This window comes from Copadichromis virginalis, linkage group LG9 (genome assembly GCF_057382275.1).
Source record: "Copadichromis virginalis isolate Kocher_CV1m ecotype Utaka linkage group LG9, C_Virginalis_male_GT1.1, whole genome shotgun sequence".
Classification (NCBI taxonomy): domain Eukaryota; kingdom Metazoa; phylum Chordata; class Actinopteri; order Cichliformes; family Cichlidae; genus Copadichromis; species Copadichromis virginalis.
Genome location: NC_140626.1, coordinates 21,493,314 through 21,506,716, shown reverse-complemented (window position 1 = coordinate 21,506,716; position 13,403 = coordinate 21,493,314). Strand labels below are relative to the sequence as shown.

Sequence of the window (13,403 nt, the reverse complement as noted above, 5' to 3'; positions counted from 1 at the left end):
ATGGGTAATGAAGTCATTCAGATAGAGAAACGACAACGCGGATACTCCGACAGAATAAAAGGAGACGATTATTTAAAAAACGATGCCAGGTGACAGTTCATATGTTTTTCGTGGCAAATACTTGTAGCAAGTTTTATTGGGTTTTAACAATCCAAGTGTCTCTTTTCTTAAGTGTCAGACGGCAAACTTGTGAAGAAAATGTCTTTTTTTTCAGTTGAAGCTAACAGTCTTGAAACTGCAGCCAAATAACCCGCAGTAAAGCTAGGTATAACCATAAAGCACATCTTCACTGACAACATTAATAGACCAACCTTAAAAATTTGAACGGTCGCCAGATACAATAAATTAACCTGGACTAAAAGTCCTCCAAACTTTCCCCAAGGGGGATGATAAAAAGGCTGATTTCTGCTGTCATTAAAAGGTATTCAAATAAGAGGCTAAAAGGAGCCAGCTAAATCCACCCCCTTGTATACAGCTGAGTATTTTAATTTGTTGTATTAATTGTCTGAAACATATCAGTGGCAAATAGTGTAGTTTTTCCCTAGAGGAGAAATTTATATCATTTATAGTAAATAATAAAAATAGCTCCAAACAGCAGAAACATGCTACTTTTGCTTAAGGTCCATCAATACTATTACTTATAATTAAGTAGTTTTTACAAAAGTAATGTCTGAAGTAATTATGAGTATCATTACAAGAATTGTTAGGCAAAAATATTTACTGTACACATTGTCCCCTTTTATATTGATTATTTACTGCCACTAGCCAGATATACAGAAGAATGTGAGGTAAAATACACAAAATGTTCTTCTAATAATTGAGCACTAAATGAAGCAATAATCTCAAAATGATAACTTACAAGACTTTAAATTCATTCACAATCTCTCTTTGTCTTAATTAAGACAATTTGAATAAAACAGGACAAACAAAACTAACTGAAATGATTAAGACTATTCGATTTAAGTATGTCCAGATTTGTCTGAACGTAGTGGCTAAATTAACCCTTCAGCTATTGTTTGAGTCCCCTGGTTTCAGAAGAATATTAAATTATAATTATATATTTTGATACTTTAAATATGCATTTTACTACCAAGACTGCATTGAAGATTCAAGACACTTTATTATCATTAAGCAAACATAACGAAATCAGGTAATACTTGCTAAGATGGTGAAAAAAAGCTTAGATAAAATAAACATTTTTACATAAATACATAATATAAATATTATAAATATAAAATACAACATTTACTGACAAGCATTAAAGAGTAAAAAGTATTGGGACTTAATATTGCATGGTTGGACTGAACATGAGTTATTTATTTACAGGCTGTGCATCTGTCTGTGTAATGTATATGCCTTAGGGTTGTAATTGTGTGAAGCTGAGCAGCACAAAAGTGCACTTTACATGAGTTATTTTACATATTATAAAATGTACACAGTGAGGTATGTCCCGAGTTATGGGATGTGGAATTGGGTAGTGGAATATTGCACATGAGGGTTGTACATAATTACTGTCACATGGTGTTTAGCAGTGTTACAGTTGTAGGAAGGAAGCTAAATATGTATATGGGTGCATCTTTACTCTTGATGGTAAAGAATATGAATACTTTGTCCACTTGGTAATAAGCAGTAATTGCATCCAGATTGTGCGTTATTATGATGAGAAATAGCAGCTGAAAGTATTTATTGTGCCTCTTTTTGAAGTAAAATCTGTGGTAGATTTATATACAATTAAAAGTACAGTACTTTTCTGAGGTTGTTTCCTATGCCTGCCTTAATAAAGGAATGTGCATTCACTAATAAAGCAAACACAGTCAGCAAGACTTCCAGTAATAATTAGGCTATTTGTTTTATATATTTGCAGACTTCTCTGAACATGGTGGCTTCGGATATTGGTCGACTCGCCCGGTCCTCCGTCACTCTGCTGACAGCTGCTTGCCTGAGTCCAGATGAATGCCAAAGGTATGATTTGCCTCTTCTTTATTGAGATTGTCTCACACCCCTGTCTTGCCTCATCCATCCTCAGGAGAATCCTAATGCACTGATACCAAGGGGGAATAATTTTTTTTTTCTTTACAATCTGCTTAGCAATGATTTATTGATTGCGGCTTCCACCCTCACAGAGAATTACCGATCCTTTTTGGGAAATCAGATTTTCACACCTTTCATGAGTGTGTATGTGGCGCAGGTCTCCAGAGACAGTGTGAGGGGAAACTGACTTTGAGGAGCAGCAGTGTGTGAATCTCTGCGGTGTCGCTCCTCTGCTGCTGCCAGTGGTACGCCCAATGGATGGCCCTGTGATTCTCTGTTTCTCTCTCCATCTCTCTCTCTATAGTTTTGCATTATTTATCACTCGATAAATACAGTATCCAAGCTTGATTTGTTTTCATTCCCTTTCAAACCTCCAAAACATATGCTTTGCCCGCTCTCCCATCATGCAACATGCAAGAGCCCCATCTAAAGTTTAAGCACCTCATGGACAAAAAAGTAAAATAGTAAAAACAACCCTCGCCCTCATAGGAGGAGTCAGATTAGTGCACCGAAAGCTTTGATGCTCCAGAATGTCAGCTCGGTGGATCGATCCAGCAGAAAACACACACACACACACACACCTGACCAATCAGAGGCGTCTATCTGTTGTGGACCTGCTGGGCACTGTGGTTTACAAGCTTCAAAGAGCTCCTTTTAATACACTGCTTTGATAGCTCTCAGCCTTCACTGACCCGCCGACCGTCCGCTGGGGAGCGTTTTAGCTTTAGTGGAGGAGAGAGGGATAACTGTTGATCATATTAACGAGCGCGAAAAGAAAAATCATCTCAAGTCTCAGATATTTACACCCCTGACCCCACGAGTCCCGATAACAGTCTGTTAGATCAGCTGCAGATAAAATAATACAAATTGGCTGCATTTTTCCGAGAGTAATTTAACACTATTAACAGCACTTGTTGAGATTTAGATGCACAAAGGCATGAAGTGAAAGCATAGACAGAAGAACAGTTTGGTTAATAACCCTAAGGGGGAGACAAATCATCACCTAACAAACCACATTACACATCTCCATATGCTCGGCCATCACAGCACATCCACATATTCATAAAATATATAATGATCGCTTCAAAAAGTGTCGATACATTATTTCAGTGTAGACATTATATGTTTCATTTAAGGTGGAAAATAAAATGATTTACAAAATGTTAAAGAAACCTTATTTTAATCTTAAAGCAGATGAATACTCGCCGATATCAGGCGTTATTAATCTGAGCGTATGTGTCTGTTTGCATTACACAGGTCCAAAGAAAAATCAGATACTTAAAGTATTTACGTGCCTTTTACGTCACTCATAGCAGCAAATGAAGCTGTTGTGTGTGATTTCTCAGAGATTGGAGAACATTTGTCACCTCGGAAAGTCGTGTTAACTTACAGAGCGAGCTGATGGTTTGACGTTACATTAATGTTTAAGGACAAAGAAAGCATGAAAGAGAATTTTGTCTTTAGGGTGGATTATAAACCTCATTCTGTCGTGCGTTTTTCAGAGCAGGCTGGTGTGCTGCAGCCTGTCCCAGGTTGAAATCACCCTGCATATGCCTCCAGTATGTTGGAGATCATTTGAAGCTATTGAACTGTGCTTTAATTCCACACCTAATAATTACTCTAAACATGTTTTAACCTCTTGAATATTCTTCGTAATGCTGCTCAATAAAGTGTTTTGTAATTTTTTAAGTAGCGTGTGCCCATTGTTCAAACATAATATTTAGATTTTATACTTTTCTGGTTCAACTAATCCCAAATAGCTAGGAGAAATTAAAAATGCATCCCAAACAAGAGCTCGGGTCTCAGGAGGTTAAATATTTATATATGTACAAAATTAACCATAGTTGTTAAAGTTTCAACAGACTGTGTGGTTCTTTTGCACTTTTCTTCCACAATGCAACTTTTAAAAAAACAAAGAAGCTTCAGAAGATTACAGAATATTTAATCTCCAGGGTTTTTTCAGTCTCACTTCATAAGGCTGGTTTTGTGAGAGAAAAGTTTGTTTTGAGACATGTGGCTGCCACTAATGATCATTTTCATCATCAGTTTATCTCTAATATCTCTAACTTATTTCCTTTAATATTAAAATAATCACTAATTGCAAGGAAATACTGAGTGGTCCCACAGTGGGGTATATTACACGTTCACCTAATAAGTGAAAGAGACCCAGTTTAATCCCAGGAGGAGACACAAACCTCTTTGGTGTTGTGACAGGAAGAGCATCCGGCGTAAAAAGGAGCTACCTGCTGTGGCGAACCCTAGCTTTTTAAATACATGCACATGTTGAACATTTGAAATGTCTCAGAATCTGTGTATAGCAAACAAAAGGATACAATTCTTACATTTAAAAATTCTGATCAGCAAATTTTTGCTGAACTAATCAAACTAATCTACCATCAGACAGCTGCTTTTCAAATGGACTTTCTACCTTTGTTTATGTCATTACACAGTAACTATGTAACATCTTTTTTGTTCAGTTTTAATTTGACACTATTCCTGTTTCTGAAACATCTTCATTTGTTGCTTTTTTCCGCTGTTGATAAGAAAATAATGCGGCTTTGGAGTCACATATAATTTGGTACACTTTAAAACTACCGGAGATCATTTATTAATATAAAATGATGCCATGACAGTTACACAGGGTGTTATTTATTTATCTTTTCTTTCTTTGTGAACCAGGAGTGTTCACCTTGAGTGTTCGATCACATGCTGAAGACCGCCACCCAGTGACGTCTCACACTGGAACGGCACTGGTAAAACCACCAGCTCTAAGCTTGGATATCTGATGACACTCGGGACGCTCTGCTAACCACCGATTCTCCACCCACTGAGGGCTTTTGGTGAGCGTGAGGCGAAGAGCAGGGCATCAAGTGCTTTTTCTTGTTTCTGCGACCTGTTCCCGAGCCGAGGCCAGACTGGGTGAGGAGACAAACCTTCTCCAGTCTGTCCATGTCTGCTCTTGCCATCAGTAGCTCACGTTATTGCTAATCACAGGTCTCAGAGCTACTTATAATAATGAAGATAATCCGTTACATCCTTAGAAGCAGCAATGCAATTTCTGATGTCAACTTTTTAAATATCCCTTTTTTTATTACGTATTATTGTAACAAGATTAGCGTTATCTCATTACTCACTCAGCTTAAACGAGTCAAAAACATGCACTTTGGTTGGAGTGACTGCAATAAAGCAAAGCTGGCTGTTTTGAAGTAATTAACAGCTGTGTGAGATGGTGAGAGATGTGTTGCCCCCTTATCCTGGAGCCTCAGAGGCCAGGGGAAGATTAGAGCTCTGATCTCATTCCCAGCACTTGTTTGGAGTCTGTCAGGAAGAGAAATGCCAGCATTAGAGAGGTAGCGCCACACTCCTGATATGATGAAATAAGGAGAAAAAGGGAAAGGGAAAAAGATGGAGGGATGGACAGAAAGGACCCTGCCCTTCTCTGAAGTGTCAGTAGCTTGTTTATTCTATTTTTCATCATAGCTGCTGGGGCAAAGATTCCCATTTTTCCTTTTATTTTTCCCCCCCCCCACCTCCTAACAAAAACCACTGCTCTCATTTTTTATAGGTCTTGCAAACTCTCATGCCCCAGTGAAAATTACATTGTGAAACGGTAGAAATTTCAGGGCTGCCTGTGCTCTCCGCTGTCCCTCTGAGCTTTCAAACAGTCAACAGACTGTGAAGAATAAATAATAAAAAACTATTGATTATTTTGATGACTGCAAGATTCAATTAGGTATTAATTTTGCCCTCCAGTGGACCTATCAAGCAACTCAAAGGAGAGGAGCTAGGAGGTGGAGGTTGGGGGGGTGGACCCACATGCATGCAGAGTGCGGCCAAGCTCAGACAGAGGGGAAAATGTGTTTACCTCGGCGGGCCGAGAGGTGCATTGATGCGCAGTGTCCCACATTTAAGTGCTGCACAAATGAAGCCCTGATGACTAGTGACATTGTTACCGGGGATATGAGTATTGACCAGTCGGCTCACGTTTTTTTAACGACAGCCTAAACTACCCCTATTGATTAACATTTTCATAGATTATCATGTGTCATATCAAAGAGGGCAGATTCTCGTGATGAGCACATTAAAAAGGCCCCTCTGGGTAGGAATTCATTGACCACCCTAATAGACGTTGTGGGGGTTGCTGATGGGTGCAGGGGGCGAGATAAGGCTCACCCTTCTTTTTCTTTTTTTCCTTTTCTGCGCCTGTATGAGCCGCATGGTCACCTGTCCTTTGCTCAGACGTATTTAGGTTGTACTCGATTCATAAATAAGAAAGAAGGCCGTAGTCCTGCTGCTCCGTGTCTGCGCCTCAGAGCCTGAGGTGGGATGAACGCTGTCTGAGGAGCTTTCCAGTGCGAAGACACAAGGAGGAAGGGACAGAGAGGGAGGGAGAGTGTGTGTGTGTGTGTGTGAACAAGAGAGGGAGAGAGAGGGAGGGAGGAGGTGACATCTCCAGGGTTTGTCTTAGGAAGCTACCTCAGGCTTGAACCTGTGGTGGCCATTCAAATGCAGGAAGGTTGAGGAGGCTGCTTCTGGTTCAGTAGAAAGCATGCAATAGCCAGTCCCTGTGCTGTGGTGGTTTTAGCAGGTTTTAGCTGCTGCTTTGACTCTTTTCAACATTTGGACTTTCATTAAACACTTTTTCCCATCTTTTCTGCTGGAGCTTTGTCTTGGTAAGAGAAGTTTTTCCTTTTTAAGAAAGTTTTCCATAAAATGAAAACAAAAAACAGACTTAAATAGGCGCAAGTGCTGCTGCTAAATTATGTATTTTTAGCACACTGTGTATTTTCCTCAGTTTAGGCTAATACTTTAATCGCGTCACGTTGATGCTTCTCATTCTTGTTTTGAAGTGTTGACAAAAGAAAAAGAAAAGATAATAATTGGGATAAAAATTTGGGAACATCGGCGACTTCATCTCTTGTTTAGATCAGGCCTTAAGTTCACGTTGTCCCACTCTGCTGCGCGGTGTCACCCTTAATCTCATCTGTTGTCGCAAACTATGTGAAAATTGATATAATCAGCGGTGTGTACTGTCGCTCATATGTTCCTTTTAGATGTAGAATTAGATTTATTTCATTTATTTATCAGCGCACAGTCCATGGACCTCTTTGTAGACTGCTGTCAGCTTAGTGTTTGCTGAAGATGAGGCACATGTCAGGTAGTAATGAGCCCTTGGAGATGGATGTATCACTGTTTTAGGACTGCAGGGTATAATGGCAAAGCCACGCGATCCGTAACAGTTCTTCACCAGGCAGCAGCCGGCAGTATCAGCGGGGTAGCACCAGCCTCAGATAAAAGAGAGAGCTGGAGAGGGAGGGAGCAGGAGAGAGAGGGAGAGTGATGAGTGAGCCATAGAAAGGAGAAGCTGGGTAGAGAGAGAGTGAGTAGAGGCATAGAGAAGGAGCCGGTGAGGGTGAGACCACGAAGCACATCTAACCAGGGGCATTTTCTCTTTTTTCCCCCCCCCCTCTCCTCCCTGTTTCCCACCTGGGCTTTCAGCTCCCTCCAGGATCCGATGATTACAGGGCAGCTGAGCAAGCCGCTGCTCTCCCTGCGCAGCGACATGAGCGTGGCAGAACTCCGGGCGGACGACAAAGCGGCCACTCCAGACAGCGATCTGAACGACGAGCCCCTGCTCCTGCCCTCCGAGGCCACGGACAGAGAGGGCACTCCCAACAAGCTTTACGGTAAGTCAACTTACACCTTACGTCCGTCCGTTCTCCTCCACAAAGCTGCTGGATGAGGTCTGGGTGAGAACTGGTACAAGCAGAGGGCTTCCAGTGCTGGGACAGGTGTCAGCAGCGGCAAACTAAGTGCAGCAACAAGCAAGTGCTTAGATTTGTTAATGGTTAAATTAGTGTTAATAGAATTCATTCACCTACAGACTTCAGAAAATGTGCACAAGTATTTAAGCTGCAGTATATTTTTATTTTATTGCATGTTAGTCCTGAATAAGTTATGATTGGAGGGAAAAAGTATTTAATATTGTTGTGTATTTTATGAAAGCAGCATTTTATGGGTCTCTTCTATTATAAAGTCAATTAAAAAGTTGATCTCAAACTGACTAATTTTTTCCAGTTAGAATATTTTTTGCTTTCACTCCAACTTCACATCTCTGAGAGTGTCTGATAATGTAATACAGTTCATCTTTAATCTAAATGGAGAAACTCTTGATTATTTATAATTTAAACAATGATGAATTTTATGCAACTGATCCTAATTATAACATGCATTCTTCCCAAAATTATTGTATTAATTCTTAGCACATCACATATAAAATCTAGCATCTGCATAATTGCTGAGACCTCTATTTTTTTTAATGCTGCTTGTTTTTAGTCTAGAAGTTGGGAATTGTGTTCAAAATTAGACAATTTCTCAGTCAGCATGCTCATTATTTCTGCAGTTATCTCATTAATTGAGTGTTGAGACTGTTTGGGCTGTGTTTAGATAAGTGTGTGCTTTTTAAAAAAAAACTCAATCACCAAGCCTCGTCATAAATCAATAAGCATAATGACAGAAATAATCATTTTAGCTAGTTTTCTAATTATAATTTGTAATGAAAAAATGAAAATTAGCTCTAAACGTTTGTTTTTCATCATTGCTTTTATTATCTGAATATTTGAAGATCTATTATTATTTTTTCTGTCACACAGAGGCAAATTGAGATTACAGAATTCAATGAGAATTATGTACTTTTATCCATATTTGTGAGTTTTATCCATCTTCACATATTAAATTATTATATTATGGAGTTTATTTATTCTGCTTGATTCTTTTTTTGCAAAAGACCTTTTAAAATGTTCTAGAAAGACATCTGAAGGATTTAAAAAGCTGATTATGTCATCATCTTAGCATTTGACCTTTTTATCTTTATTTTAATATTAGTTTATTATATTCTTTCTTTTTCCTTTTTCTTGATGTGGAAGAAAGCAAGTGACAAAATTCTCCTCTAATGGCTTCAGATGTTGGCACTGAATATGTATTCAAACTTCTCCTCAGCTTTTGATGGTCTGGAAGTTAGGCTGTCTCTGTATTTGTGGAAGTGGGTTTTGTGTGTGAGTGATTTTGATATGTAATTGCTTTTTCTGGTGCAGTAAACAGTGCAACTTTTTTTAATAAGAGGCGTTAATATGTTGAATATGTGCGTCTCTATCTGAATGTGTGTGTGTGAGTGTTGGAGGGGGGTGTGGAAGAAAGTATAGCAGCATGCCTATAGAGTGATGTGGCCAAATATTTGTGAATGAAGCAAAATATGAATTTAGAGGAGGGCGAGCCAAATTTTACTCTCAGACCCAATCTGAGAGAGTTCGGTTGTCTTTTAAATCCTTATTTCAAGAATAACCCGAGGCTAGTCTTCTAAACAAGGACTGCGTTCTGCAGGATTTGTCTCAAAAGTGTTGCAATTTGGTTTAATAAGCATCAAGTTTCTCCTTTTTTCTTCCTTTCTGATCAGTTCTGAGTCCTCTCACTGCTTTTTATTTGTCTTTTTCTCTCACGTGTGTACACCAAAATATAAGCAGATGCATTGCTAGTTTTTTTTTTTTTTTAGATATTTATTTGATGCTATTAATTTGCTTTGTTAATGGAGCAAATGCTTAGAAAAACATGCATAGATCCAGTAATTCCTGGAGCACTGCTTGATGTTTGCTGACGGTCTGTCATCATCGGACATGTGTCTAGTCGGAGCCGCTCTTCTTTAACTTGTGAATTTCGAGGAGACGTTTCCTCTCTGCCCGGTGGCAGAGCCCTGGGCTGTGCCAGCAGCAGGTTGAGTTTGGGAACCGCTGCCCACACGACCTGTCAGGGAATGGCGAGGAGAAGTGGCGTAGTCATGTCCTCTGCTGTGAGGGAGAAAGTGGAAAGAGTGGGGGTGAGGGTAGGGGTGAGGGGTTGGAGAGGAAGAAGAGAATCAGCATCTTTCTTTCTTGAAACGCTTCAGGACTGAAAAGGAAAGGCATGGTGTGGTGGTAATTTATGCTCCTGCAAATGTAACTTTTTGGTATTTTTTAGTTTTTAAGTAATTCTTTTTTGGTATTTGCCATTAAGATTCATAACAACATCTCTGATGCTTCTCCCAAGTCATCTTAGTCTAACACGTGTGCCCAGAAAGGTTTAAATAAACTAGACTGTTTAACTTAATTCCTTAAAAGGTGACAAATTTGACCAATTTTGAGTGGATGAATAGTTTAAAGAGAGAAAGATCTTCACCAGTAATTAACAACTACAGCTTTTGTTGTCATTATGAGCTACATTTGCTTACACCCGTGTTTGCAGGGAGCTCTCATGGCTGCAGAGAGATTGTATTAAGGTTCCAATTCACTATTCTATTATGATTATAAATGCTCCAACCTTGAGACAGGCCTTTAAACTCAGCCTTATATTTTCCAATGCTTTTCTTTATGTGTTTCAACTCTGTGTGGCGAGGAAGCGAGATAATGGCATACTTTCATTCCTCACATTCACAAGAAGAAAATACGACTTTGTTCTGTTTTACGCCTCTTATTTTGAAAAAATCCCTGACAGAATTGCTCCAGTTTTTTGATTGACAGACGTGCACGAATAGACGGCGCACTAATAGTTTCAAGGGAATGTAAATCATGTTGAGACTTCATTTGTTCCCCTGTAATTTAACCGAGTCTTTCGATTCATGATTCAAACAGTTTGAAATATAGTGACAGACTCCAGGTTATACACGATGTTTTTTTTTGTTTGTTTGCTGTTTTTTGGGGGGGTGGGGGTGGGGGGAGGACTGTTGATAGCAAACAGCTTTTGCTGAGTATCAATATTAATGAGCGTCTGCACTGAGATGTGGTTACATGTGCCATTTATGTGTTTTTATATTTGTAAGGACGACAAAAAGCTAACTTTTCTTTCCCGTAGGCCTCGTGTATGACTTTTTCATTGTAGCCTTAATAGTGTTTAAAAGAGTTTGTGCCAGAAGAAGTCAGGGGGAGACAATGACAGTAGCGGTCATGTTTGTCTACAGTAAATTGTCCATCTTCTACACCCACCACATGCTTACATGCAGTTGTGAAAGGGTCGTTCTCCTCCTAAAAGCTTGCCTGTGCAAATAGTCTTCCACTTCAGGTAACAGGGGCTATGAGGCACCACAAACATCCTGCTGCCTTGTATTTATTCCAAGTAGAAGTGGACATTAGGTGGGAAAGCTGTGGTTAGTAGGGCAAGCAATCTTTTTTTTTTTCCAGAGGACGAGATGGTGTTGGATGCGTACAGTTTCTGTCTTCTCTTCTCAAGCAAATCTCCCCCTTTCAGACATCAACAGACAAGATAATAAGACACTCAGAGCACAATTCGGTATTATATTCAGCAACCAAAGGCTCATCTCTTGTCAGTTTGCATTTACTCTCCCAAGGATGTGACGCTTCTATCATCATGCTGTCAAAGAGAGCCAGGCTGGAACGACAGGAGCACTCATTTCATACACTTACTGTCTACATGAAATGGTCTGCACTTATACGGATTCTGGCAAAATGGTGGAACATTTTCACAAAGGTCACCTAGAGGCACGCCCCCCTCCCCAAAAGAACAAAACAAATCTTCATTGATTCCCAGCGCTGGAGGTCATTCGGAACAGAAAGTCCAACCCGAACGGTACGTCTGCTGTAACGCTCCAGCGTGCTGTTGGGTGTTTTCGTTCCCATCTATAATCAGATTGGACTCTGGATTACTGATGCTAATTTCATCTGGACTAAAGTCCGACCACTAGTGGACTTTTGAAAAATGTGATTTTCATAGAAACATTTCTTTAAATGTATATTGAGAAAGGAAAATCATAGTATACTTCAGTATACTTTAGTTAGACAGTGGCATTGTTGGATAACTAGAATCAGCAAATCTGTGATAAATCACTTGGGCTCTATTCTGTACAGTTTAACACTTATACTCAAAAACATCAACCAAAACAAAACAGTCTCAGCTAACTGAAAGAGGTCCAATCTGCTCGATTAACAACACTGGCCATCATAACTGAGGGTAACCTTCTTATGTTAAAAAAGACTTTAATAAGGTCAGTGTGAAGCAGCCTATAGTCAAGTGTTGATCCCAGCAAGGGATGATTTAGGAATAATCCCAAACTAGAGTAGGGAATTCACATCCAGCTTGGTTATGGTTGCAGCTGTTGCTGCTACTTGCAGACACAGGAAACACAGGAAGTTGTTACTTTGTCTTATAAAACATACTGAACGGTGCCATTTCTGATATGTTCACTTTTAAAGTAAAAAGGAAGAACATTGTAATTTCTCCTTGAGATGTTTTACCATTCTAGTCGCTGAGCTGTAATTTGGACGCCTATTTCCAAAAATAACATTTACACTTTAAAAAAAAATGAAGCCACACTCGCAGCTTCTTTGACAGGGCGTCAAGTCAGGTAGGAGGCAAATATGAGTAAACATTTAGTAAATGCAATGAAATTAAATTAAGCATGAAAATATTTTAAAAAGGATGTTTTTCTTCCGGAACACTTTTTCTGCTTATTTACAGCATCACAGGTAAACATATCGATTTGATGTAATTTCATTTTAACTACTTTTTAAAGAATTTTAATGTATCTGTTATCTCCAAGAAACTCAAAGAAAGCATCTCACAGTTCTCTGATTCATGTTTTCCATCCATAGAGCCCCTCAGACAAATCTAATTTGAATCCAGGAAAGAAATCATATCCACTGATTATTGATTTGTGTCATTACAGATATTGTAGTACTCCTATTTTAATCACATTTTGCAAACCAAAGGTTTCATCAGATTTTCTCTTTAACCTTTTCATGATGTTAGCTTCACATATTTTGAGTTTGACGATATTTTACCCCAAATTCATAATTTTACTTGATTGTTAAATGCTTGTAATTGTCACTGAAATTGAAGTTGGCATTTTGAAATGTATTTTAGGTCCTTTTGATGGAAAAGTGTTTCTCAGTGTAGTGGACATGTGAAAATATGACAATTAAAACGAATAAATAGCGAGCAGAGGTGAATCCTCTTCAAGAATTCTTAGAAAACAACCCAGAATAATGTTTTCAACTGGATTTGTAGATTGGGCCTTGTTTCTCTGAATGCTTCCATACTTGGTGATAGATATATTTTGCAGCTATGAGACAAAACAACTGTGTTGTGTAAAAAAATCTCTTTCATGCACACATATAATCACACAAAGGGGCGTGCACAAGCGCACACTGCTCGAGGCACGGGTTCTTATTATTTTTGTGTAATCAGCTTAGCGAGCGGGATGCATGATGTGAAAGGCAGCTTGCTGATGCAGAGAGCCTCGCAACGTTGTGTGGTGAGGTTAAGTAATAAAGTGGCGCAAACCCGCCGTTGAATGGGCCACGCTGAGTAAATAAGAGTGGATAAAGGAG

At 39.2% G+C, this 13,403-nt stretch overlaps 1 protein-coding gene across 3 annotated transcripts in view; it reads left to right on the top strand.

The window, feature by feature from the left end:
* The first annotated feature begins 10 nt into the window (after window positions 1–10).
* Window positions 11–13,403, top strand: part of pou6f2 (POU class 6 homeobox 2) — a 79,301-nt gene continuing 65,908 nt past the window's right edge. The window contains exons 1-3 of one of the 3 annotated variants that reach the window (XM_085468174.1): window positions 11–89; window positions 1,865–1,962; window positions 7,531–7,718. In XM_085468174.1, the coding sequence (XP_085324300.1) occupies window positions 1,877–1,962; window positions 7,531–7,718 (274 nt within the window). In that variant the 5' untranslated portion in view covers window positions 11–89; window positions 1,865–1,876. Of the gene's footprint in view, window positions 90–1,864; window positions 1,963–4,710; window positions 4,951–7,530; window positions 7,719–13,403 lie in introns of those variants that run through there. The other 2 variants (XM_085468175.1, XM_085468176.1) reach the window with 2 other exon arrangements.